Source organism: Tachypleus tridentatus, unplaced genomic scaffold, assembly GCF_004210375.1.
Source record: "Tachypleus tridentatus isolate NWPU-2018 unplaced genomic scaffold, ASM421037v1 Hic_cluster_1, whole genome shotgun sequence".
NCBI lineage: Eukaryota > Metazoa > Arthropoda > Merostomata > Xiphosura > Limulidae > Tachypleus > Tachypleus tridentatus.
Window position 1 is genome coordinate 30,259,126 of NW_027467777.1, and position 27,684 is coordinate 30,286,809.

General features: G+C 30.8%; 1 protein-coding gene across 1 annotated transcript in view; it reads right to left on the minus strand.

The window, feature by feature from the left end:
• Positions 1-368: 368 nt before the first annotated feature.
• LOC143241781 (uncharacterized) overlaps positions 369-27,684 on the minus strand; it is an 88,543-nt gene continuing 61,227 nt past the window's right edge. Inside the window, exons 15-24 of the mRNA XM_076485013.1 lie at positions 27,606-27,669; positions 26,380-26,506; positions 25,492-25,595; positions 20,382-20,500; positions 20,081-20,129; positions 19,448-19,711; positions 18,636-18,881; positions 17,977-18,232; positions 7,021-7,101; positions 369-979 (exon numbers count right to left, since the gene is read on the minus strand). Coding sequence (XP_076341128.1) covers positions 18,111-18,232; positions 18,636-18,881; positions 19,448-19,711; positions 20,081-20,129; positions 20,382-20,500; positions 25,492-25,595; positions 26,380-26,506; positions 27,606-27,669 — 1,095 coding nt within the window. The 3' untranslated portion in view covers positions 369-979; positions 7,021-7,101; positions 17,977-18,110. The remainder of the gene's footprint in view (positions 980-7,020; positions 7,102-17,976; positions 18,233-18,635; positions 18,882-19,447; positions 19,712-20,080; positions 20,130-20,381; positions 20,501-25,491; positions 25,596-26,379; positions 26,507-27,605; positions 27,670-27,684) is intronic.

Consider the following 27,684-nt stretch of genomic DNA (forward strand, 5'->3'; position numbering starts at 1 on the left):
CGTAAACTCACCTAGGTTATTTCAATATTTACCATTGTGACGTTTCTAGAGTTTGAAATTTGTGATTAATAAATTATTATATATCAACTCATTTTATAATTTTGGGTCTTTATGAATTATTTTCTCCCCTTAAAATAATACATTTACTTCGTGATGAGGAGAAACCCACTAGAAGTAAAAATGTATCTCAGGACGGCTGGTGTGGGTTTTAACACTCGCTAATAAAACAGAAAATAACGTTTCGGCCACCTTAGGCTATCTTCGAAACGTTGTTCTCTGCTTTATTAGTAAAAGTGTTAATATCCACACCAGCCGTCCTGAAATAAAATTTATTTACTTATTAATAATAAAAACCAGACACAAAATAAAGAAATAACAAATTATGATAATTTATTTATCATCACTCGGGTATTTTTTTTAAAATCTGAATAAATAATTCAGTACAACTTAATATATATGTATATATATATATATATATAGTTCCAATTTCTCTTAAACAGAATTAAATAATTACCTCCATAACTCAGTTAAAAACACATTATTTTTACGTATAATTAGGTGGTGAAGTGACAAGAGATGATTGTGGTTCTGATGTGTTGTTTGGAAGTGTCTTCAGAGTTTTAACGTTCACGTAACTGTTAAGAACATTTGTGCAAAACAATGAAACATTAATATTTCAAGTTTTGTTTTCTATAAAGGCAACATACACCTAGCTAAGTAAAATCTTTAAACGAAGTATTTACTTACTAAGTACCGGTATTCCTAGTAGCTTTTCGAAACAAAAATTAAAGGCGTTGTCAGTTTAATAAACACATGTTAAGTGTAAGACGTTGTGTCTAAGCCTCACTATTCACAAATTTCACAGACATTCCAACTCCTGGATTCTTTCGATTCTTATAAAACGAATAAACAAAAAATACGCAGATCCCTAAAACAGCCCCGAGAAGCAGCATCCCGATTAATAGGGCGGCTAGTCCTCCTGTTGGGAAAAAGATAAGTTATTAGAAACCGCATCTAAAGTTAAAATATCACAAAATAAGGCTAACATTTCATTCTGACAAAATTTCAAAATACACACTAGAAATTTTTGAGAAGCGTCATCGCATGGGTCAATTCAGGAAACGGTAAATAGGCTTAACATATAGAATTAGAATTCATTAGACTGTGGCCAACACACCAGAACATCATTAGACTGTGTCCATGTGAGCACAACACACCAGAACTACAATACAATTAGTTTAGTTCTTTTGTGTAACGCCAGGAAAACGGGATGCTCTGTTTGTGAAACTGTTAAAATTAACAGGTAATTCAAAATTACTGTCCTTTACTGAGTACTTCAGCTAAGACAAATGTTTTTCTGTAAGGTGTCATTATAATTATCGGATTAGATACAACGTCTAACTGAAAGTTTTTATTGTAACTATCGGATTAGATACAACGTCTAACTGAAAGTTTCTATTGTAACTATCGGATTAGATACAACGTCTAACTGAAAGTTTCTATTGTAACTATCCGATTAGATACAACGTTTAACTGAAAGTTTGTTTGTAACTATCGGATTAGATACAACGTCTAACTGAAAGTTTCTATTGTAACTATCCGATTAGATACAACGTCTAACTGAAAGTTTCTATTGTAATTATCGGATTAGATACAACGTCTAACTGAAAGTTTCTATTGTAACTATCCGATTAGATACAACGTCTAACTGAAAGTTTCTATTGTAACTATCGGATTAGATACAACGTCTAACTGAAAGTTTCTATTGTAACTATCCGATTAGATACAACGTCTAACTGAAAGTTTCTATTGTAATTATCGGATTAGATACAACGTCTAACTGAAAGTTTCTATTGTAACTATCCGATTAGATACAACGTCTAACTGAAAGTTTCTATTGTAACTATCGGATTAGATACAACGTCTAACTGAAAGTTTCTATTGTAACTATCGGATTAGATACAACGTCTAACTGAAAGTTTCTATTGTAATTATCGGATTAGATACAACGTCTAACTGAAAGTTTCTATTGTAATTATCGGATTAGATACAACGTCTAACTGAAAGTTTCTATTGTAACTATCCGATTAGATACAACGTCTAACTGAAAGTTTCTATTGTATTATCGGATTAGATACAACGTCTAACTGAAAGTTTCTATTGTAATTATCGGATTAGATACAACGTCTAACTGAAAGTTTCTATTGTAACTATCCGATTAGATACAACGTCTAACTGAAAGTTTCTATTGTAACTATCGGATTAGATACAACGTCTAACTGAAAGTTTCTATTGTAATTATCGGATTAGATACAACGTCTAACTGAAAGTTTCTATTGTAACTATCCGATTAGATACAACGTCTAACTGAAAGTTTCTATTGTAACTATCGGATTAGATACAACGTCTAACTGAAAGTTTCTATTGTAACTATCCGATTAGATACAACGTCTAACTGAAAGTTTCTATTGTAACTATCGGTTAGATACAACGTCTAACTGAAAGTTTCTATTGTAACTATCGGATTAGATACAACGTCTAACTGAAAGTTTCTATTGTAATTATCGGATTAGATACAACGTCTAACTGAAAGTTTCTATTGTAACTATCGGATTAGATACAACGTCTAACTGAAAGTTTCTATTGTAATTATCGGATTAGATACAACGTCTAACTGAAAGTTTCTATTGCAATTATCGGATTAGATACAACGTCTAACTGAAAGTTTCTATTGTAATTATCGGATTAGATACAACGTCTAACTGTTTGTTTGTTTGTTTTGGAATTTCGCACAAAGCTACTCGAGGGCTATCTGTGCTAGCCGTCCCTAATTTAGCAGTGTAAGACTAGAGGGAAGGCAGCTAGTCATCACCACCCACCGCCAACTCTTGGGCTACTCTTTTACCAACGAATAGTGGGATTGACCGTCACATTATAACGCCCCCACGGCTGGGAGGGCGAGCATGTTTGGCGCGAACCCGCGACCCTCAGATTACGAAGCGCACGCCTTAACGCGCTAGGCCATGCCAAGCCTCAACGTCTAACTGAAAGTTTCTATTGTAACTATCGGATTAGATACAACGTCTAACTGAAAGTTTCTATTGCAATTATCGGATTAGATACAACGTCTAACTGAAAGTTTCTATTGTAACTATCAGATTAGATACAACGTCTAACTGAAAGTTTCTATTGCAATTATCGGATTAGATACAACGTCTAACTGAAAGTTTCTATTGTAACTATCGGATTAGATACAACGTCTAACTGAAAGTTTCTATTGTAATTATCGGATTAGATACAACGTCTAACTGAAAGTTTCTATTGTAATTATCGGATTAGATACAACGTCTAACTGAAAGTTTCTATTGCAATTATCGGATTAGATACAACGTCTAACTGTTTGTTTGTTTGTTTTGGAATTTCGCACAAAGCTACTCGAGGGCTATCTGTGTAGCCGTCCCTAATTTAGCAGTGTAAGACTAGAGGGAAGGCAGCTAGTCATCACCACCCACCGCCAACTCTTGGGCTACTCTTTTACCAACGAATAGTGGGATTGACCGTCACATTATAACGCCCCCACGGCTGGGAGGGCGAGCATGTTTGGCGCGAACCCGCGACCCTCAGATTACGAAGCGCACGCCTTAACGCACTAGGCCATGCCAAGCCTCAACGTCTAACTGAAAGTTTCTATTGTAATTATCGGATTAGATACAACGTCTAACTGAAAGTTTCTATTGTAACTATCAGATTAGATACAACGTCTAACTGAAAGTTTCTATTGCAATTATCGGATTAGATACAACGTCTAACTGAAAGTTTCTATTGTAATTATCGGATTAGATACAACGTCTAACTGAAAGTTTCTATTGCAATTATCGGATTAGATACAACGTCTAACTGAAAGTTTCTATTGTAATTATCGGATTAGATACAACGTCTAACTGAAAGTTTCTATTGTAACTATCGGATTAGATACAACGTCTAACTGAAAGTTTCTATTGCAATTATCGGATTAGATACAACGTCTAACTGAAAGTTTCTATTGTAACTATCGGATTAGATACAACGTCTAACTGAAAGTTTCTATTGTAATTATCGGATTAGATACAACGTCTAACTGAAAGTTTCTATTGCAATTATCGGATTAGATACAACGTCTAACTGAAAGTTTCTATTGCGATTATCGGATTAGATACAATGTGTAACTGAAATGTTCTATTGTTATTATCGGATTAGAGGTAAAGTTTAACTCTTTTGTCGGTACGTTAAGATTAGTAATATTGTATTACTATTGTCAGTAGATAAAATAAGTAATATTGTGTTACTATTGTCAGTAGATAAAGTAAGTAATATTGTATTACTATTGTCAGTAAATAAAGTAAGTAATAATGTATTACTATTGTCAATAGATAAAGTATGTAATATTGTATTACTATTGTCAGTAGATAAAGTAAGTAATATTGTATTACTATTGTCAGTAGATAAAGTAAGTATTAATGTATTACTATTGTCAGTAGATAAAGTAAGTATTAATGTATTACTATTGTCAGTAGATAAAGTAAGTAATATTGTATTACTATTGTCAGTAGATAAAGTAAGTAATATTGTATTACTATTGTCAGTCGATAAAGTAAGTAATATTGTATTACTATTGTCAGTAGATAAAGTAAGTAATATTGTATTACTATTGTCAGTCGATAAAGTAAGTAATATTGTTTTACTATTGTCAGTAGATAAAGTAAGTGATATTGTATTACTATTGTCAGTCGATAAAGTAAGTAATATTGTTTTACTATTGTCAGCAGATAAAGTAAGTAATAACGTATTACTATTGTCAGTAGATAAAGTAAGTAATAATGTATTACTATTGTCAGTAGATAAAGTAAGTAATAATGTATTACTATTGTCAGTAGATAAAGTAAGTAATATTGTATTACTATTGTCAGTCGATAAAGTAAGTAATATTGTATTACTATTGTCAGTCGATAAAGTAATATTGTATTACTATTGTCAGTCGATAAAGTAAGTAATATTGTATGACTATTGTCAGTAGATAAAATAAGTAATATTATGTTACTATTGTCAGTAGATAAAGTAAGTAATATTGTGTTACTATTGTCAGTCGATAAAGTAAGTAATATTGTATTACTATTGTCAGTAGATAAAGTAAGTAATAATGTATTACTATTGTCAGTAGATAAAGTAAGTAATAATGTATTACTATTCTCAGTAGATAAAGTAAGTAATAATGTATTACTATTGTCAGTAGATAAAGTAAGTAATAATGTATTACTATTGTCAGTAGATAAAGTAAGTAATATTGTATTACTATTGTCAGTAGATAAAGTAAGTAATATTGTATTACTATTGTCAGTAGATAAAGTAAGTAATAATGTATTACTATTGTCAATAGATAAAGTAAGTAATATTGTATCACTATTGTCAGTAGATAAAGTAAGTAATATTGTATTACTATTGTCAGTAGATAAAGTAAGTAATAATGTATTACTATTGTCAGTAGATAAAGTAAGTAATATTGTATTACTATTGTCAGTAGATAAAGTAAGTAATATTGTATTACTATTGTCAGTCGATAAAGTAAGTAATATTGTTTTACTATTGTCAGTATGATATTGTATTACTATTGTCAGTCAGATAAAAGTAAGTAATATTGTATTACTATTGTCAGTCGATAAAGTAAGTAATATTATGTTACTATTGTCAGTCGATAAAGTAAGTAATATTATGTTACTATTGTCAGTAGATAAAGTAAGTAATATTGTGTTACTATTGTCAGTCGATAAAGTAATTAATATTGTATTACTATTGTCAGTAGATAAAGTAAGTAATATTGTATTACTATTGTCAGTAGATAAAGTAAGTAATATTATGTTACTATTGTCAGTAGATAAAGTAAGTAATATTGTGTTACTATTGTCAGTAGATAAAGTAAGTAATATTGTATTACTATTGTCAGTAGATAAAGTAAGTAATAATGTATTACTATTGTCAGTAGATAAAGTAAGTAATATTGTATTACTATTGTCAGTAGATAAAGTAAGTAATATTGTATTACTATTGTCAGTCGATAAAGTAAGTAATATTGTTTTACTATTGTCAGTATGATATTGTATTACTATTGTCAGTAGATAAAGTAAGTAATATTGTATTACTATTGTCAGTCGATAAAGTAAGTAATATTATGTTACTATTGTCAGTCGATAAAGTAAGTAATATTATGTTACTATTGTCAGTAGATAAAGTAAAGTAATATTGTGTTACTATTGTCAGTCGATAAAGTAATTAATATTGTATTTTATTGTCAGTAGATAAAGTAAGTAATATTGTATTACTATTGTCAGTAGATAAAGTAAGTAATATTATGTTACTATTGTCAGTAGATAAAGTAAGTAATATTGTGTTACTATTGTCAGTAGATAAAGTAAGTAATATTGTGTTACTATTGTCAGTAGATAAAGTAAGTAATATTGTATTACTATTGTCAGTAGATAAAGTAAGTAATATTGTGTTACAATTGTCAGTAGATAAAAGTAAGTAATATTATTGTTTACCTATTGTCAGTAGATAAAAGTAAGTAATATTATGTTACTATTGTCAGTAGATAAAGTAAGTAATATTGTGTTACTATTGTCAGTAGATAAAGTAAGTAATATTGTGTTACTATTGTCAGTAGATAAAGTAAGTAATATTGTTTTACTATTGTCAGTAGATAAAGTAAGTAATATTGTGTTACTATTGTCAGTAGATAAAGTAAGTAATATTGTTTTACTATTGTCAGTAGATAAAGTAAGTAATATTGTCGGTATTCTGAATTACTAAAAAACTTTTATAATGTCTGCCATTTTAACTCTTTACACTGGCCATGTTATTTATTAAAGTTTTAGTTACATTTTTAGGTTTAGGTTTACTAACTTTTATCACAAACTCATGTCTTCCAACATATCTCTACTTCTAATCAACCTTATGCCCACATGAAAACTGTTGACAAATTCCACTCACCTCCAGAGTAACCGGAAGTATCTGGTTTGTCGTCTTTTTCACTTCCTTTTTTAGTGTTCCAATCATTCACAGCGTCTCTCTCTAATAAACCAAAAAACCTTAAATATAAGAGCTGGGTCTTCAATAAAATCTAACAATACAATAAGAAGAAAACCAACACACCAAACAAACGATATTTTAATACAACAATACAGTAAGAAGAAAATCAATACACCAAACAAACGATATTTTAATACAACAATACAGTAAGAAGAAAATAAATACACCAAACAAACGATATTTTAATACAATACAGTAAGAAGAAAACCAATACACCAAACAAACGATATTTTAATACAACAATACGGTAAGAAGAAAACCAATACACAAAACAAACGATATTTTAATACAACAATACGGTAAGAAGAAAACCAATACACCAAACAAATGATATTTTAATACAACAATACAGTAAGAAGAAAACCAACACATCAAACAAACGATATTTTAATACAACAATACAGTAAGAAGAAAACCAACACACCAAACAAAGGATATTTTAATACAACAATACAGTAAGAAGAAAACCAACGCATGAAACAAACGATATTTTCATACAACAACACAGCAAAAAGAAAACCAATATACCAAACAAAGGATATTAAATACAACAGTACAGTAAGAAGAAAACCAATATACCAAACAAAGGATATTTTAATACAACAGTACAGTAAAAAGAAAACCAATATACCAAACAAAGGATATTTTAATACAACAATACAGTAAGAAGAAAACCAATATACCAAACAAAGGATATTTTAATACAACAATACAGTAAGAAGAAAACCAATATACCAAACAAAGGATATTTTAATACGACAATACAGTAAGAAGAAAACCAACACACCAAACAAAGGATATTTTAATACAACAGTACAGTAAGAAGAAAACCAATATACCAAACAAAGGATATTTTAATACAACAATACAGTAAGAAGAAAACCAATATACCAAACAAAGGATATTTTAATACAACAATACAGCAAGAAGAAAACCAATATACCAAACAAAGGATATTTTAATACAACAGTACAGTAAGAAGAAAACCAATATACCAAACAAAGGATATTTTAATACAACAATACAGTAAGAAGAAAACCAATATACCAAACAAAGGATATTTTAATACAACAATACAGTAAGAAGAAAACCAATACACCAAACAAACGATATTTTAATACAACAATACGGTAAGAAGAAAACCAATACACCAAACAAACGATATTTTAATACAACAATACGGTAAGAAGAAAACCAATACACAAAACAAATGATATTTTAATACAACAATACAGTAAGAAGAAAACCAACACATCAAACAAACGATATTTTAATACAACAATACAGTAAGAAGAAAACCAACGCATGAAACAAACGATATTTTAATACAACAATACAGCAAGAAGAAAACCAATATACCAAACAAAGGATATTTTAATACAACAGTACAGTAAGAAGAAAACCAATATACCAAACAAAGGATATTTTAATACAACAATACAGTAAGAAGAAAACCAATATACCAAACAAAGGATATTTTAATACAACAATACAGTAAGAAGAAAACCAATATACCAAACAAAGGATATTTTAATACAACAATACAGTAAGAAGAAAACCAATATACGAAACAAAGGATATTTTAATACGACAATACAGTAAGAAGAAAACCAACACACCAAACAAACGATATTTTAATACAACAGTACAGTAAGAAGAAAACCAATATACCAAACAAAGGATATTTTAATACAACAATACAGTAAGAAGAAAACCAACGCATGAAACAAACGATATTTTAATACAACAATACAGCAAGAAGAAAACCAATATACCAAACAAAGGATATTTTAATACAACAGTACAGTAAGAAGAAAACCAATATACCAAACAAAGGATATTTTAATACAACAATACAGTAAGAAGAAAACCAATATACCAAACAAAGGATATTTTAATACAACAATACAGTAAGAAGAAAACCAATATACCAAACAAAGGATATTTTAATACAACAATACAGTAAGAAAAAAAACCAACACACCAAACAAACGATATTTTAATACAACAGTATAGTAAGAAGAAAACCAATATACCAAACAAAGGATATTTTAATACAACAATACAGTAAGAAGAAAACCAATACACCAAACAAACGATATTTTAATACAACAATACAGTAAGAAGAAAACCAATACACCAAACAAACGATATTTTAATACAACAATGCAGTAAGAAGAAAACCAACACACCAAACAAACGATATTTTAATACAACAATACGGTAAGAAGAAAACCAATACACAAAACAAACGATATTTTAATACAACAATACAGTAAGAAGAAAACCAACACACCAAACAAACGATATTTTAATACAACAATACAGTAAGAAGAAAACCAACACACCAAACAAACGATATTTTAATACAACAATACAGTAAGAAGAAAACCAACACACTAAACAAACGATATTTGAATACAACAATACAGTAAGAAGAAAACCAACACACCAAACAAACGATATTTGAATACAACAATACAGTAAGAAGAAAACCAACACACCAAACAAACGATATTTTAATACAACAATACAGTAAGAAGAAAACCAACACACCAAACAAACGATATTTTAATACAACAATACAGTAAGAAGAAAACCAACACACCAAACAAACGATATTTTAATACAACAATATAGGAAGAAGAAAACCAATATACCAAACAAACGATATTTTAATACAACAGTACAGTAAGAAGAAAACCAATATACCAAACAAACGATATTTTAATACAACAGTACAGTAAGAAGAAAACCAATATACCAAACAAAGGATATTTTAATACAACAATACAGTAAGAAGAAAACCAATATACCAAACAAAGGATATTTTAATACAACAATACAGTAAGAAGAAAACCAATATACCAAACAAAGGATATTTTAATACAACAATACAGTAAGAAGAAAACCAACACACCAAACAAAGGATATTTTAATACAACAGTACAGTAAGAAGAAAACCAATATACCAAACAAAGGATATTTTAATACAACAATACAGTAAGAAGAAAACCAACGCATGAAACAAACGATATTTTAATACAACAATACAGCAAGAAGAAAACCAATATACCAAACAAAGGATATTTTAATACAACAATACAGTAAGAAGAAAACCAATATACCAAACAAAGGATATTTTAATACAACAATACAGTAAGAAGAAAACCAATATACCAAACAAAGGATATTTTAATACAACAATACGGTAAGAAGAAAACCAATATACCAAACAAAGGATATTTTAATACAACAATACAGTAAGAAGAAAACCAATACACCAAACAAACGATATTTTAATACAACAATACGGTAAGAAGAAAACCAATACACAAAACAAATGATATTTTAATACAACAATACAGTAAGAAGAAAACCAACACATCAAACAAACGATATTTTAATACAACAATACAGTAAGAAGAAAACCAACACACCAAACAAACGATATTTTAATACAACAATACAGTAAGAAGAAAACCAACGCATGAAACAAACGATATTTTAATACAACAATACAGCAAGAAGAAAACCAATATACCAAACAAAGGATATTTTAATACAACAGTACAGTAAGAAGAAAACCAATATACCAAACAAAACCAATATACCAAACAAAGGATATTTTAATACAACAGTACAGTAAGAAGAAAACCAATATACCAAACAAATGATATTTTAATACAACAATACAGTAAGAAGAAAACCAACACATCAAACAAACGATATTTTAATACAACAATACAGTAAGAAGAAAACCAACACACCAAACAAAGGATATTTTAATACAACAATACAGTAAGAAGAAAACCAACGCATGAAACAAACGATATTTTAATACAACAATACAGCAAGAAGAAAACCAATATACCAAACAAAGGATATTTTAATACAACAGTACAGTAAGAAGAAAACCAATATACCAAACAAAGGATATTTTAATACAACAGTACAGTAAGAAGAAAACCAATATACCAAACAAAGTATATTTTAATACAACAATACAGTAAGAAGAAAACCAATATACCAAACAAAGGATATTTTAATACAACAATACAGTAAGAAGAAAACCAATATACGAAACAAAGGATATTTTAATACGACAATACAGTAAGAAGAAAACCAACACACCAAACAAACGATATTTTAATACAACAGTACAGTAAGAAGAAAACCAATATACCAAACAAAGGATATTTTAATACAACAATACAGTAAGAAGAAAACCAACGCATGAAACAAACGATATTTTAATACAACAATACAGCAAGAAGAAAACCAATATACCAAACAAAGGATATTTTAATACAACAGTACAGTAAGAAGAAAACCAATATACCAAACAAAGGATATTTTAATACAACAATACAGTAAGAAGAAAACCAATATACCAAACAAAGGATATTTTAATACAACAATACAGTAAGAAGAAAACCAATATACCAAGCAAAGGATATTTTAATACGACAATACAGTAAGAAAAAACCAACACACCAAACAAACGATATTTTAATACAACAGTATAGTAAGAAGAAAACCAATATACCAAACAAAGGATATTTTAATACAACAATACAGTAAGAAGAAAACCAATACACCAAACAAACGATATTTTAATACAACAATGCAGTAAGAAGAAAACCAACACACCAAACAAACGATATTTTAATACAACAATACGGTAAGAAGAAAACCAATACACAAAACAAACGATATTTTAATACAACAATACAGTAAGAAGAAAACCAACACACCAAACAAACGATATTTTAATACAACAATACAGTAAGAAGAAAACCAACACACCAAACAAACGATATTTTAATACAACAATACAGTAAGAAGAAAACCAACACACCAAACAAACGATATTTTAATACCACAATACAGTAAGAAGAAAACCAACACACTAAACAAACGATATTTGAATACAACAATATAGGAAGAAGAAAACCAATATACCAAACAAACGATATTTTAATACAACAATACAGTAAGAAGAAAACCAACACACCAAACAAACGATATTTGAATACAACAATATAGGAAGAAGAAAACCAATATACCAAACAAACGATATTTTAATACGACAATACAGTAAGAAGAAAACCAATACACCAAACAAACGATATTTTAATACAACAATACGGTAAGAAGAAACCAACACACCAAACAAACGATATTTTAATACAACAATACAGTAAGAAGAAAACCAACACATCAAACAAACGATATTTTAATACAACAATACAGTAAGAAGAAAACCAACACACCAAACAAACGATATTTGAATACAACAATATAGGAAGAAGAAAACCAATAAACCAAACAAACGATATTTTAATACGACAATACAGTAAGAAGAAAACCAACACACCAAACAAACGATATTTGAATACAACAATACAGTAAGAAGAAAACCAACACACCAAACAAACGATATTTGAATACAACAATACAGTAAGAAGAAAATTAACACACCAAACAAACGATATTTGAATATAACAATATAGGAAGAAGAAAACCAATATACCAAACAAACGATATTTTAATACAACAATACGGTAAGAAGAAAACCAACACACCAAACAAACGATATTTTAATACAACAATACAGTAAGAAGAAAACCAACACACCAAACAAACGATATTTTAATACAACAATATAGGAAGAAGAAAACCAATATACCAAACAAACGATATTTTAATACAACAGTACAGTAAGAAGAAAACCAATATACCAAACAAAGGATATTTTAATACAACAGTACAGTAAGAAGAAAACCAATATACCAAACAAAGGATATTTTAATACAACAATACAGTAAGAAGAAAACCAATATACCAAACAAAGGATATTTTAATACAACAATACAGTAAGAAGAAAACCAATATACGAAACAAAAGATATTTTAATACGATAATACAGTAAGAAGAAAACCAACACATTAAACAAACGATATTTTAATACAACAGTACAGTAAGAAGAAAACCAATATACCAAACAAAGGATATTTTAATACAATAATACAGTAAGAAGAAAACCAACGCATGAAACAAACGATATTTTAATACAACAATACAGCAAGAAGAAAACCAATATACCAAACAAAGGATATTTTAATACAACAGTACAGTAAGAAGAAAACCAATATACCAAACAAAGGATATTTTAATACAACAATACAGTAGGAAGAAAACCAATATACCAAACAAAGGATATTTTAATACAACAATACAGTAAGAAGAAAACCAATATACCAAGCAAAGGATATTTTAATACGACAATACAGTAAGAAAAAACCAACACACCAAACAAACGATATTTTAATACAACAGTACAGTAAGAAGAAAACCAATATACCAAACAAAGGATATTTTAATACAACAATACAGTAAGAAGAAAACCAATACACCAAACAAACGATATTTTAATACAACAATACAGTAAGAAGAAAACCAATACACCAAACAAACGATATTTTAATACAACAATGCAGTAAGAAGAAAACCAACACACCAAACAAACGATATTTTAATACAACAATACGGTAAGAAGAAAACCAACACACCAAACAAACGATATTTGAATACAACAATACGGTAAGAAGAAAACCAACACACCAAACAAACGATATTTTAATACAACAATACAGTAAGAAGAAAACCAACACATCAAACAAACGATATTTTAATACAACAATACAGTAAGAAGAAAACCAACACACCAAACAAACGATATTTGAATACAACAATATAGGAAGAAGAAAACCAATACACAAAACAAACGATATTTTAATACAACAATACAGTAAGAAGAAAACCAACACACCAAACAAACGATATTTTAATACAACAATACAGTAAGAAGAAAACCAACACACCAAACAAACGATATTTTAATACAACAATACAGTAAGAAGAAAACCAACACACCAAACAAACGATATTTTAATACAACAATACAGTAAGAAGAAAACCAACACACTAAACAAACGATATTTGAATACAACAATATAGGAAGAAGAAAACCAATATACCAAACAAACGATATTTTAATACAACAATACAGTAAGAAGAAAACCAACACACCAAACAAACGATATTTTAATACAACAATACAGTAAGAAGAAAACCAACACACCAAACAAACGATATTTGAATACAACAATATAGGAAGAAGAAAACCAATATACCAAACAAACGATATTTTAATACGACAATACAGTAAGAAGAAAACCAATACACCAAACAAACGATATTTGAATACAACAATACGGTAAGAAGAAAACCAACACACCAAACAAACGATATTTTAATACAACAATACAGTAAGAAGAAAACCAACACATCAAACAAACGATATTTTAATACAACAATACAGTAAGAAGAAAACCAACACACCAAACAAACGATATTTGAATACAACAGTATAGGAAGAAGAAAACCAATATACCAAACAAACGATATTTTAATACAACAATACAGTAAGAAGAAAACCAACACACCAAACAAACGATATTTTAATACAACAATACAGTAAGAAGAAAACCAACACACCAAACAAACGATATTTTAATACAACAATACAGTAAGAAGAAAACCAACACACCAAATAAACGATATTTCAATACCACAATACAGTAAGAAGAAAACCAACACACTAAACAAACGATATTTGAATACAACAATACAGTGAGAAGAAAACCAACACACCAAACAAACGATATTTGAATACAACAATACAGTAAGAAGAAAACCAACACACCAAACAAACGATATTTTAATACAACAATACAGTAAGAAGAAAACCAACACACCAAACAAACGATATTTTAATACAACAATAGAGTAAGAAGAAAACCAACACACCAAACAAACGATATTTGAATACAACAATATAGGAAGAAGAAAACTAATATACCAAACAAACGATATTTTAATACAACAATACGGTAAGAAGAAAACCAACACACCAAACAAACGATATTTTAATACAACAATACGGTAAGAAGAAAACCAACACACCAAACAAACGATATTTTAATACAACAATACAGTAAGAAGAAAACCAACACACCAAATAAACGATATTTGAATACAACAATATAGGAAGAAGAAAACCAATACACAAAACAAACGATATTTTAATACAACAATACAGTAAGAAGAAAACCAACACACCAAACAAACGATATTTTAATACAACAATACAGTAAGAAGAAAACCAACACACCAAACAAACGATATTTTAATACAACAATACAGTAAGAAGAAAACCAACACACCAAATAAACGATATTTCAATACCACAATACAGTAAGAAGAAAACCAACACACTAAACAAACGATATTTGAATACAACAATATAGGAAGAAGAAAACCAATATACCAAACAAAGGATATTTTAATACAACAATACAGTAAGAAGAAAACCAACACACCAAACAAACGATATTTTAATACAACAATACAGTAAGAAGAAAACCAACACACCAAACAAACGATATTTGAATACAACAATATAGGAAGAAGAAAACCAATACACCAAACAAACGATATTTTAATACGACAATACAGTAAGAAGAAAACCAATACACCAAACAAACGATATTTGAATACAACAATACGGTAAGAAGAAAACCAACACACCAAACAAACGATATTTTAATACAACAATACAGTAAGAAGAAAACCAACACACCAAACAAACGATATTTGAATACAACAATATAGGAAGAAGAAAACCAATATACCAAACAAACGATATTTTAATACGACAATACAGTAAGAAGAAAACCAACACACCAAACAAACGATATTTTAATACAACAGTACAGTAAGAAGAAAACCAATATACCAAACAAAGGATATTTTAATACAACAATACAGTAAGAAGAAAACCAATACACCAAACAAACGATATTTGAATACAACAATACAGTGTGAAGAAAACCAATATACCAAACAAAGGATATTTTAATACGACAATACAGTAAGAAGAAAACCAACACACCAAACAAACGATATTTTAATACAACAGTACAGTAAGAAGAAAACCAATACACCAAACAAACGATATTTTAATACAACAATACGGTAAGAAGAAAACCAACGCATGAAACAAACGATATTTTAATACAACAATACAGTAAGAAGAAAACCAATACACCAAACAAACGATATTTTAATACAACAATACAGTAAGAAGAAAACCAATATACCAAACAAACGATATTTTAATACAACAATACGGTAAGAAGAAAACCAACGCATGAAACAAACGATATTTTAATACAACAATACAGTAAGAAGAAAACCAATACACCAAACAAAGGATATTTTAATACAACAATACAGTAAGAAGAAAACCAACACACGAAACAAACGATATTGTAATACAACAATACAGTAAGAAGATAACCAACACACCAAACAAACGATATTTTAATATTACAATAGAGTAAGAAGAAAACAAACATAATAAAAACAGGGTATTTTACAAAATTAATACAACAATACAGTAAGAAGGAAACAAACATAATAAAAACAGGGTATTTTACAAAATTAATACAACAATACAGTAAGAAGGAAACAAACATAATAAAAACACGATATTTTACATAATTAATACAACAATACAGTAAGAAGGAAACAAACATAATAAAAACACGGTATTTTACATAATTAATACAACAATACAGTAAGAAGGAAACAAATATAATAAAAACACCGTATTTTACATAATTAATACAACAATACAGTAAGAAGGAAACAAACATAATAAAAACACGGTATTTTACATAATTAATACAACAATACAGTAAGAAGGAAACAAACATAATAAGAACACGGTATTTTACATAATTAATACAACAATACAGTAAGAAGGAAACAAACGTAATAAAAACACGGTATTTTGCATAATTAATACAACAATACAGTTAGAATGAAACAAACATAATAAAAACACGGTATTTTGCATAATTAATACAACAATACAGTAAGAAGGAAACAAACGTAATAAAAACACGGTATTTTGCATAATTAATACAACAATACAGTTAGAATGAAACAAACATAATAAAAACACGGTATTTTGCATAATTAATACAACAATACAGTTAGAATGAAACAAACATACTAAAAGAGATAAGAAAAGATGAGAAAACTCGTGAATCGTGTATTAACTGATGTTAATCTTGATCGTAGAGGGCTCTTCAGTCTGATACATGAGATTATTAATTTAAACTGTTGTTTAAAAACGGGTTCTCAACAGAATTTATGTCATATATATGTTAAAACGGTTCATTTGGGTTGAGAAAATATTTTACATAGAGGAGCGAACAACGTTTCGACCTTCTTTGGTCTTCGTCAAATATTTTCTTAACCCAAACGAGCCGTTTTTACATTTATATTTCTCTACAAGTGGGTTTTCTCGACATCACTGAGAATTTACGTCATTTAAATAAGTAATATATAGTAATAATTTGTAACACATTCAGAGTTAAAACATTTAAATATATCGTATGATTGGCTTTAGTTTTAAGAAAGTGGGATAAAAAAAGAGAAGATATGGATGGAAATCTTACACAAAATAGGCTTAGCTCTTGTTTTAGTTTTATCGTGATGTTTTAAAAAGAACTTGAATTTCTCATGTTTTGCTCTGGTGATCTCATGCACATTAGCGCACGTGCCTTTGTCTCTCGTCTTGGTGTGTAAAGTTTATTTTGCGTTTGAAATACTGGCAACAAAGTTATTCTACACAAACGTTCATCCGATATTACGATGGGGTCAAAAGAGAAACAGAACCAACCAGAGAAAACAAATGTTATTTCGCTTAACACTACTTACTAGCAAAGTGCTGGCACTTGACAGAATCTTTAGTCTTAATTCCAGGGCTTGTCAAAGTTTTCGAAGTGAGAGAACATTCAGCATAGGTGGTGTCCTTCTCAGACTCGGAAGGACAGTAATTGAATGACTTGCAGTTATATTCTGGCTGTTCGGAACATAAGCGCGCATTCTTCGAGGGTTAGCGATGAGAACACCTTACTGTCTTTATCGTCTATAAGGGTGCGGCCCATATCTAGGTAGTCCGCTATAAATTTTGCTGAAAAAAAAAAAATGTAAGAGTACTGCAGAACATATGGAAACAAATAATTTAGTTCCCTTATCTCACGATAGGGTACGAAACTATCGTCAAGTAAAAATTAAGCACAGTAAAGACCACCTGGTGTTCGTTGTAATTAGTTAAAATGATCTGAACCGAAACTACGTTTTATAGTCTAGTAAGATATTTCTCCACCAGAGGTCTTGACTCGAGACTATTACAGACTTCATATACATATATAAACATTTGTTACCTTATTCAGAATCAATACATATATTTCTATTTGTTTTTTAAATATTTGTATAAATACTTTCGAGGTTCGTTAGCACTAGTGCTAGGTTTAGTTTTATGAGAAATCAAATTCAACAGTCACATAAAGACTGGCCAATAGCTGTTTACTCACCAGCATAATGGGAACAAGTGGCCTTGGCTGTCACCATATTGGATGGATCAATGTCTAACACGTGTTTTTTATGAAGAATACAAGTGATTTTGTCTTCACAATATTCAAACCCCCGGCACCTAAACTCTGTCTCGGACCGGCACATCTTAGCACATTCCTCAGGGGAACTGGCTCCATCAACAGTCTTGTCCCCTCCGGTGAGAAACACTTTCCCCTCGTACTTGTCGTAAAACATTAGATAATTTCCTGAAGTAAGGAGATTTATTTAAAACAAACTGAACAACGAGTTATCTCTCGTGTTCTGTTAACATCTGATATTAAACAACTCATGTATCTCACACGTTTCGATTAGTCCTTTAGAAAATGCCGTCATGTGTCGTGTTTCTCTCTTTTGTTTTTCTAGACGTGCAAGTTAAATACAAACATTTTTGAGAGTTTCAGTCTGTGTTCCCAACATTAAGCGCAGTATTAAAGATATACATATTGTAGGTTACAGGCTTTACATGTGAATAGAACGTTACGACGTGGAACACTTATTGAACAGAACGTAACGATGTGAAACACTTATTGAACAGAACGTAACAATCAGGCGACAAGACTTGAGAATTACTGCCTAATGTATATACTAATTTAACAGTTTAAAGACTTACGGCTAAGCCTAACAAATTTTTAAATATAACATACTAATTTAACAGTTCAAAGATTGACAGCTAAGCCTAACTCGGTCGTAGGTTTACTGCACAATGTGTATTGATCTAACAGTACGAAAATTGACAGCTAAGACTAACGTGGATGACGTTTTCGCAACCTACTTGAGTACACTTCACAATGGGTGTTAGTTTCGAGGTTCTTTTCGTCATCTTCGTTGTCTTTTCTGATCAGGACAGAGGAGATTCGACAAGTTCTGTCTTTGTCCGTGGCACAGTAGGAAAAGCTGCTACAGACGAGAGAGGTCGCTTCTCGACATCTCTTGAAGCAGTCGGCCCTAGTTCCCACGTTCCCCAAATCTCTCGTGGTTTGAGAGTATCCATCTAACTGGTAGTCCTCAGCTACGGTAATGTAAGTTTCGTCTTTAACTGTGAAAGAAAAGATAGTTCGTCAAATAAAGAGAGAGAAATTATAACATTTTTTTTTCAAGTAGATGGAACACGTTTTGTAAGAGAGAAGTATGCATGCGAAATAGCACAGTAAACCAAGCCAGGAGGCGCATCTACAACCATCGTTCCCAAACCCTTGTTTTCAAGTTTTACCGAAGTTAAATGTAAATAATAAGGTTTCCGGTGTTTCTATAATCACAAATATGTTAAAATCAAATACAGAATTTTAAGTTTACGCAACCCATCTGGTTAAACCTAAAACAAACGTGTTTAACACGTGATTTATTTTGTTAAGTACAGTAATTAGTAGAACCAGAGAAAATGAAATAAACCTCTAACGATACTTACAACGATAATAACCAGAGTTTCTAATAACAGACGTTACTTTATAGTCAACCTGTGGAAACAAAGAAAAATAAAGGATATTTTTAGAACTACACGAATGTTATTATGTGTAATAATCAACAAATAGTGTAGAACTAAAAGTCTTGTCACAGTAGTACTCGTTAAGATGAGGCATTCATTTGTTCTGCATTGGAGAGACCAATGAGATTTTAAAGAAATGGTTTATTTTATCAGAAAGTATTTTCAGCTGATTCTCTGCACTGCGTCCATTGACCTGATGTGTCTGAAATATTGAAATACTCACCGAATCATCAGAGGTGGGCGGTGTGATTCTTACTATAAAACTTTTATTTACAGAAGTCTCCAGGTTCTTAAGGGCTTCCTCGTTTGTCGACTGGAAAACCACAGCATCGGAGACAGCCCCTGTTACACAAAAAAATCAGTTGTAATTGACAGAATTGAAAAAAGTAATTAATTTGTAACAAGCGACAGTAAATCACATGGCCAAGTGGTTAAGGCGCTCGACTCATAATCCGAGGGTCACGGGTTCGAATCCCCCTCACACCAAACATGTTCTCTATCAGCCATTGGGGACGTTATAATGTGACGTTCAGTCCCACTCTTCGTTGGTAAAAGAGTAGCCCATCAGATGGCGGTGGGTGGTGATGACTAGCTGCCTTCCCTCTAGTCTTACACTACTAAATTAGGGATGGATAGCGCAGATATGTCCGGTGTGGCTTTGCTTAGAGCTGAAAAAAACAAACATTAATCCTGCTATTAACATGGTTTAGGTTTACGTAAGAATAGTGTAAGATAACATTTTATCTATATCCAGTTTGTTGTACTTTGTTACCGATGAGGTCTATCGCTAATAGCAGAATCCATGAGGCTTGTCTGTTGAATTACGTGTACAATTACAAACGTAAAACCGTATACGTACATATAAATACATTTTTTGTGAGAGTAGGAGTTGCGACCTCTATCTTTTTGTACTAAAACTCACAATACCCCCTAGTCCCCAATCTTCGTTTCATGCACGTGTTTGCGACTACTCACTCAGACTATGAAAGAGAAAAACTAGGTACTGATATGTTTCTCAGTTTTCTAGTTGAACAGTTAGGATGAAAGTGAACAGGAACATGACTGTAAGAAACAACAGTTTTCTAGTTGAACAGTTAGGATGAAAGTGAACAGGAACATGACTGTAAGAAACAACAGTTTTCTAGTTGAACAGTTAGGATGAAAGTGAACAGGAACATGACTGTAAGAAACAACAGTTTTCTAGTTGAACAGTTAGGATGAAAGTGAACAGGAACATGGCTGTAAGAAATAAAACAACGTGTAGCACAACATATAATTACGTCACTTTTTTTTTTAAATAATAAAGGACGTCAAACAAAACCCGAAAAATTGGCAAAAAATACACGAAACTTGTTCAAGTGGTTTCGTTATCTTCAATATTTTAAGAAACCTTGGTTGTCCGTACGTTCGTGAAAAGCTGTGCACGCAGACAAAGCTCAACATTCACTTGTAAAATGACGATATAACAGACATGAATAATATTGATGTCAAATTTTATTTCACAAGCAGGATATTCTACACTAAATGTTTAGTAGTTAATGTCATTCATGTTTCAAAATGTGACGTAACTTGAATAAAAAAATGTAGATTTAACCGTATGTTACTGTTGAGTGATGCTTAGCCTGAATGAAATACTGAACTAGTACATGTAACAGTTATGAATTTAATAATGAATTTATATTCAATCAAAAAGCACAGCTATGAGCCTCGAGATGATACCGAACTATGCCAACATTTTTATGGAAGAAGGAGACGAAACTTTTGGAAAACTACACAGACAAACCAACGTTTTGGAGACGCTACATCGAGGACTTTATTTTTATTTGGGTAGAAGACAAAAGATTCATTACTTTAACAGACATATTAACACCTTCTACAAGTATATTAAATTTACTCCAGACTGTCCACTACCTAAAGTTTCTGTATGTAACCCTCATATTATAACGAAGATGTTCCACATACTGATTTGTATCGAAATCCAACGGATAAACCCCAGTCCTGACATAATCAAAGCTGTCACCATCCGCACACAACATTACATTCAATCAAGTACTAGATTAAAGAAGATATGCTCTTACAGTAAGAACTGTGAATATTTTATTAATTCGTTGAGAAAGCTAACAATATACCATGTACATCTATCCTGAAACAATGTCCGAAAACCAGTTATTCTCGTGTTCCATTAGTTATTACCTATCAACTATCTACCCTGGACACTGAAGAACCACTTTCACCTCCTTCGACTTAATGATTAAAATCTATTTTTACAGAAGTTCCTGTCGTCTCTTTCAGAAAGAAATACAAAACAAACAAACTTTGTATTCACATTTAGTTCACGATAAAGTAAACTCTAATCCGACACCAGGTGGAAGTCAACCTTTCAATAACAAGTGATGAGGAACCTGCGAGTTCATGTAGGAAACATAATTTTCCGATAAAGACAACCAAACTCATTCAAAATCACCAATTACATAAACAGTTCTAAGAAAAATATTTATTTAATCCAATGTTGAAAATGTAAGTCTCAGTATGTAGGTCAAACCAAAACAACTATACCGAAACGTTTCAATAACCATAAGTCAACAATAAAAACACTTTAACATGCGTGGACACTGTCTTGAATATAGTGAACGTGTGTGTCTCGAGACAAATGTTGCATCTAACAGAAATAGGGAAGTTAAGGAAACTTATTAGATAGCACTGTTAAATACTGTAATACCAAGTGGTATCACTCAAGTGGTATATTATATAGATAAATATATATATATATGTCTTGTTCCGTTATTTAGTTTTAATTTTCTTTCTATTGATTATTTTGATTTTATCTTTATAGAAATTAAATAACAGTTCTTAAAACTATTATGAACATTACACAAAACTAAACCCGACACAAATAACTCTGGGTTAAGATTGTTTAGTTCTTAAGCCTAACTCGTATTGAACATTCGGTTTACGTGACATCTTACATATTTCATCATTCAGTAAACAAAACTTTTTATTCTTCCAAAGAAGACGAACAATCAACTATTTGAAAGATTTGAGGTTTGAGTGTCGTTTTGAAAACATTATAAGTTTTGTAGCTGATTCTGTGTGCTGACTACTTAACCTGAAAAACACAAGTTACTTCCCGTGATGGACAGTCAAGTACTTATGTCACATAAAACATGTAAGTAGGGTAACTTAGAAACATAAGATTGTTCATTGAGTTAAACAAAGGTGAACATTTATTTCAAAGTTTCTAACTTAATACCAGTGTGTAAATTACGCAATATCACCTCATTCTTTAGAGGTTAGCTATGAATGAATATATCCATGAGAGTCTATTAAGTCGATATGAATCATGTTAGCTATGAATGAATATATTCATGAGAGTCTATGAGTCGATATGAATCATGTTAGCAATGAATGAATGTATTCACGAGAGTGTATTGAGTCGATAAGAATCATGTTAGCTATGAATGAATGTATTCACGAGAGTCTATTCAGTCGATATGAATCATGTTAGCTATGAATGAATGTATTCACGAGAGTCAATGTGTCGACATGAATCATGTTAGCTATGAATGAATGCATTCACAAGAGTCTATTCAGTCGATATGAATCATGTTAGCTATGAATGAATGTATTCACGAGAGTCTATTTAGTCGATATGAATCATGTTAGCTATGAATGAATGTATTCACGAGAGTCTATTTAGTCGATATGAATCATGTTAGCTATGAATAAATATATTCATGAGAGTCTATTCAGTCGATAAGAATCATGTTAGCTATGAATGAATGTATTCATGAGAGTCTATTCAGTCGACATGAATCATGTTAGCTATGAATAAATGTATTCACGAGAGTCTATTTAGTCAACATGAATCATGATAGCTATGAATAAATGTATTCACGACAGTCTTTTCAGTCGATATGAATCATGTTAGCTATGAATAAATATATTCACGAGAGTCTATGAGTCGATATGAATCATGTTAGCTATGAATAAATGTATTCACGAGGGTCTATGAGTCGACATGAATCATGTATACAATATAATGTTACAATGTTGAATATGATACAATTCTACTATACGTTGTACTCACAAAAGTTAGACAAAAATTAAAATATTGAAATATATCATTACCACTAACAACTGGTGTAATAAAACATGATAAACTGTAAATGTATCATTACCACTAACAACTGGTGTAATAAAACATGATAAACTGTAAATGTATCATTACCACCAACAACTGGTGTAATAAAACATGATAAACTGTAAATGTATCATTACCACTAACAACTGGTGTAATAAAACATGATAAACTGTAAATGTATCATTACCACTAACAACTGGTGTAATAAAACATGATAAACTGTAAATGTATCATTACCACTAACAACTGGTGTAATAAAACATGATAAACTGTAAATGTATCATTACCACTAACAACTGGTGTAATAAAACATGATAAACTGTAAATGTATCATTACCACTCAACAACTGGTGCAATAAAACATGATAAACTGTAAATGTATCATTACCACTAACAACTGGTGTAATGAAACATGATAAACTGTAAATGTATCATTACCACTAACAACTGGTGTAATAAACCATGATATACTGTAAATGTATCATTACCACTAACAACTGGTGTAATAAAACATGATAAACTGTAAATGTATCATTACCACTAACAACTGGTGTAATAAAACATGATAAACTGTAAATGTATCATTACCACTAACAACTGGTGTAATAAAACATGATAACTGTAAATGTATCATTACCACTAACAACTAGTGTAATAAAACATGATAAACTGTAAATGTATCATTACCACTAACAACTGGTGTAATAAAACATGATAAACTGTAAATATATCATTACCACTAACAACTGGTGTAATAAAACATGATAAACTGTAAATATATCATTACCACTAACAACTGGTGTAATAAAACATGATAAACTGTAAATATATCATTACCACTAACAACTGGTGTAATAAAATATAAAGGGCCTGGCATGGCCTAGCGCTTCGTAATCTGAGGGTCGCGGGTTCGCGCCCGAGTCGCGCCAAACATGCTCGCCCTCCCAGCCGTGGGGGCGTTATAATGTGACGGTCAATCCCACTTTTCGTTGGTAAAAGAGTAGCCCAAGAGCTGGCGGTGGGTGGTGATGACTAGCTGCCTTCCCTATAGTCTTACACTGCTAAATTAGGGATGGCTAGCACAGATAGCCCTCGAGTAGCTTTGTGCGAAATTCCAAAGAAAAAAAAATTAAAACATAATAAACTGTAAAGCGATAATTTTTTTATAATCCTAAAAGTTCCCTTTACTTACGTATATAGAAATCACAGTTTTTATAATTTCCAATCGGATCACCCCACTCTTCAGTCAAATCTTTAGAATTGAGGAAACACTGGTGGTCACAATAATGGATCGACCTGTGATCGAACAGCGACAGACAATTAACATTTCTTTTAATTTAGTCATACAGCTATTAAGCCTAAATACGAAGTGTTAACAAAGAGATAATTCAGGAAAATATAGAATGTAAAAACAGCAAAGGAAAGGCTTAAGATACGTTAAGCTTATTTAACTACCGAATCCAGTTGTTTGTTATGACAAATCGTGAGGAATATTTCTTCACCTAGTTATTTTAATTTATTTAAGATTTGTATTTAGAAGACTCAAACAATGTTGCATTTTTGTTGACTTATTTAATTGCATACGTTAAAATATTTACCAGTTTAAATAAGTATTTACATGAGCTTACGCGATGAAATTTTAATAAAACTTCTACTAATTTCACAAGCAGCCATTTTGTTTCTATCTTAAATTCCAGTTGTGGATTAGATATAGGATGAATAGGGAGTCATTCTGTTTATAGATGGCGTAGTTTATGATGTAGTTAATGCTTAACAGAACTTTTCTTTGGAAGAAAAACAGTTGACTAAAATACACATTAGAGGGCTTCAGATTTTTCTAGATTTGTTTCTAACTGCTCATGTCAATTGTTTTAGCTAACGTTTGTTGCACGTTTCTAAAGCACCGCAGCACATCAGCCATCAAAATTCAGCCTTAAGTCTGAAGGCTTACGACAATAAAAGTAAATTTTCAGTTAATAACATCCAAACGAAGTGTTATATCAGTAACTTGAAAATGTTTCTGTTTTGTTTTTTTTTCACTCATTTCCAGTTGTTTCTACAAATTGCACATGACACTAACTTGCACAGTGGTGATTTTTCCTGAAGACACTTTGTTGCACATTCATCTATGTTTTCTACTCTTCCTGCGTCTTTCTCTGTCTTTCTTGGTATACGGAAGCTATCAACATCAAAGAGGGAGAATCCAGCTGTAAGAAATAAATAATACAATAAATTAATTTGAAATAAAACCACTTTTCAAAGTGTTTATTTATAGGGGGAGCCTCTTGATACCAGCTTTAAAATGTTTATTTATAGGGGGAGCCTCTTGATACCAGCTTTAAAATGTTTATTTATAGGGAGAGCCTCTTGATACCAGCTTTAAAATGTTTATTTATAGGGGTAGCCTATTGATACCAACTTTAAAATAGTTTAAGATTAACCTATGGCCTAGCGCGTTAAGGCGTGCGCTTCGTAATCTGAGGGTCGCGGGTTCGCGCCCGAGTCGTGCCAAACATGCTCGCCCTCCCAGCCGTGGGGGCGTTATAATGTGACGGTCAATCCCACTATTCGTTGGTAAAAGAGTAGCCCAAGAGTTGGCGGTGGGTGGTGATGACTAGCTGCCTTCCCTCTAGTCTTACACTGCTAAATTAGGGACGGCTAGCACAGATAGCCCTCGAGTAGCTTTGTGCGAAATTCCAAAAACATTAAAAAACATTATTAAGATTAACCGTTATTTTGTAAATTAGGTCAACGTGGTTATATGTAAGAAAAATGAGCCAAAGTGAATAGCAACATGCCAAATGCTATAACCACCATATGCAGTAACGAAGGGGCCTTTCGTGTAACACCAGAGGTCTTCAGGCCGGCTGGAATGTCGCAGACATAGACACTATTTGTATAAATAAACTATTTGACAACAACTGTCACAGTGTGGAATTCTGAAGTGTGAGTTTTCATTAGTCGAATTAATTACTAAAAATTAAAAAGTTACGAAAATATTTAAATAAATACAACTGATGTTTCTGATCCATCATGCCCACTTCTCTTACAGTAAATATGGTTTTAATAAGTGACAACTAAGATAACCTCAGTGAATACACTCTTCATTTCTGTTTCTCATGCTTTATCTCCAAATTCAACGAACTGTGTTTTTAAGATTACCATGTTTAGTTCAAAGGAAAACGATTTGAAAATTCGCTGTTTACTTTATAATAAATAGGATAATCATAAAGAATTATACTACACACAAAGACAAAATTTATGCTTATTAAAGTGAATTTTCTTAAAGATGTTTTCATAACTTACTTAGAGATGGTGGCTTCTCTAAGAGTAAAACGCTCACTAGAATAGATGTTTCAGAGTAATCCGCCTGGAAGTAAAGAAA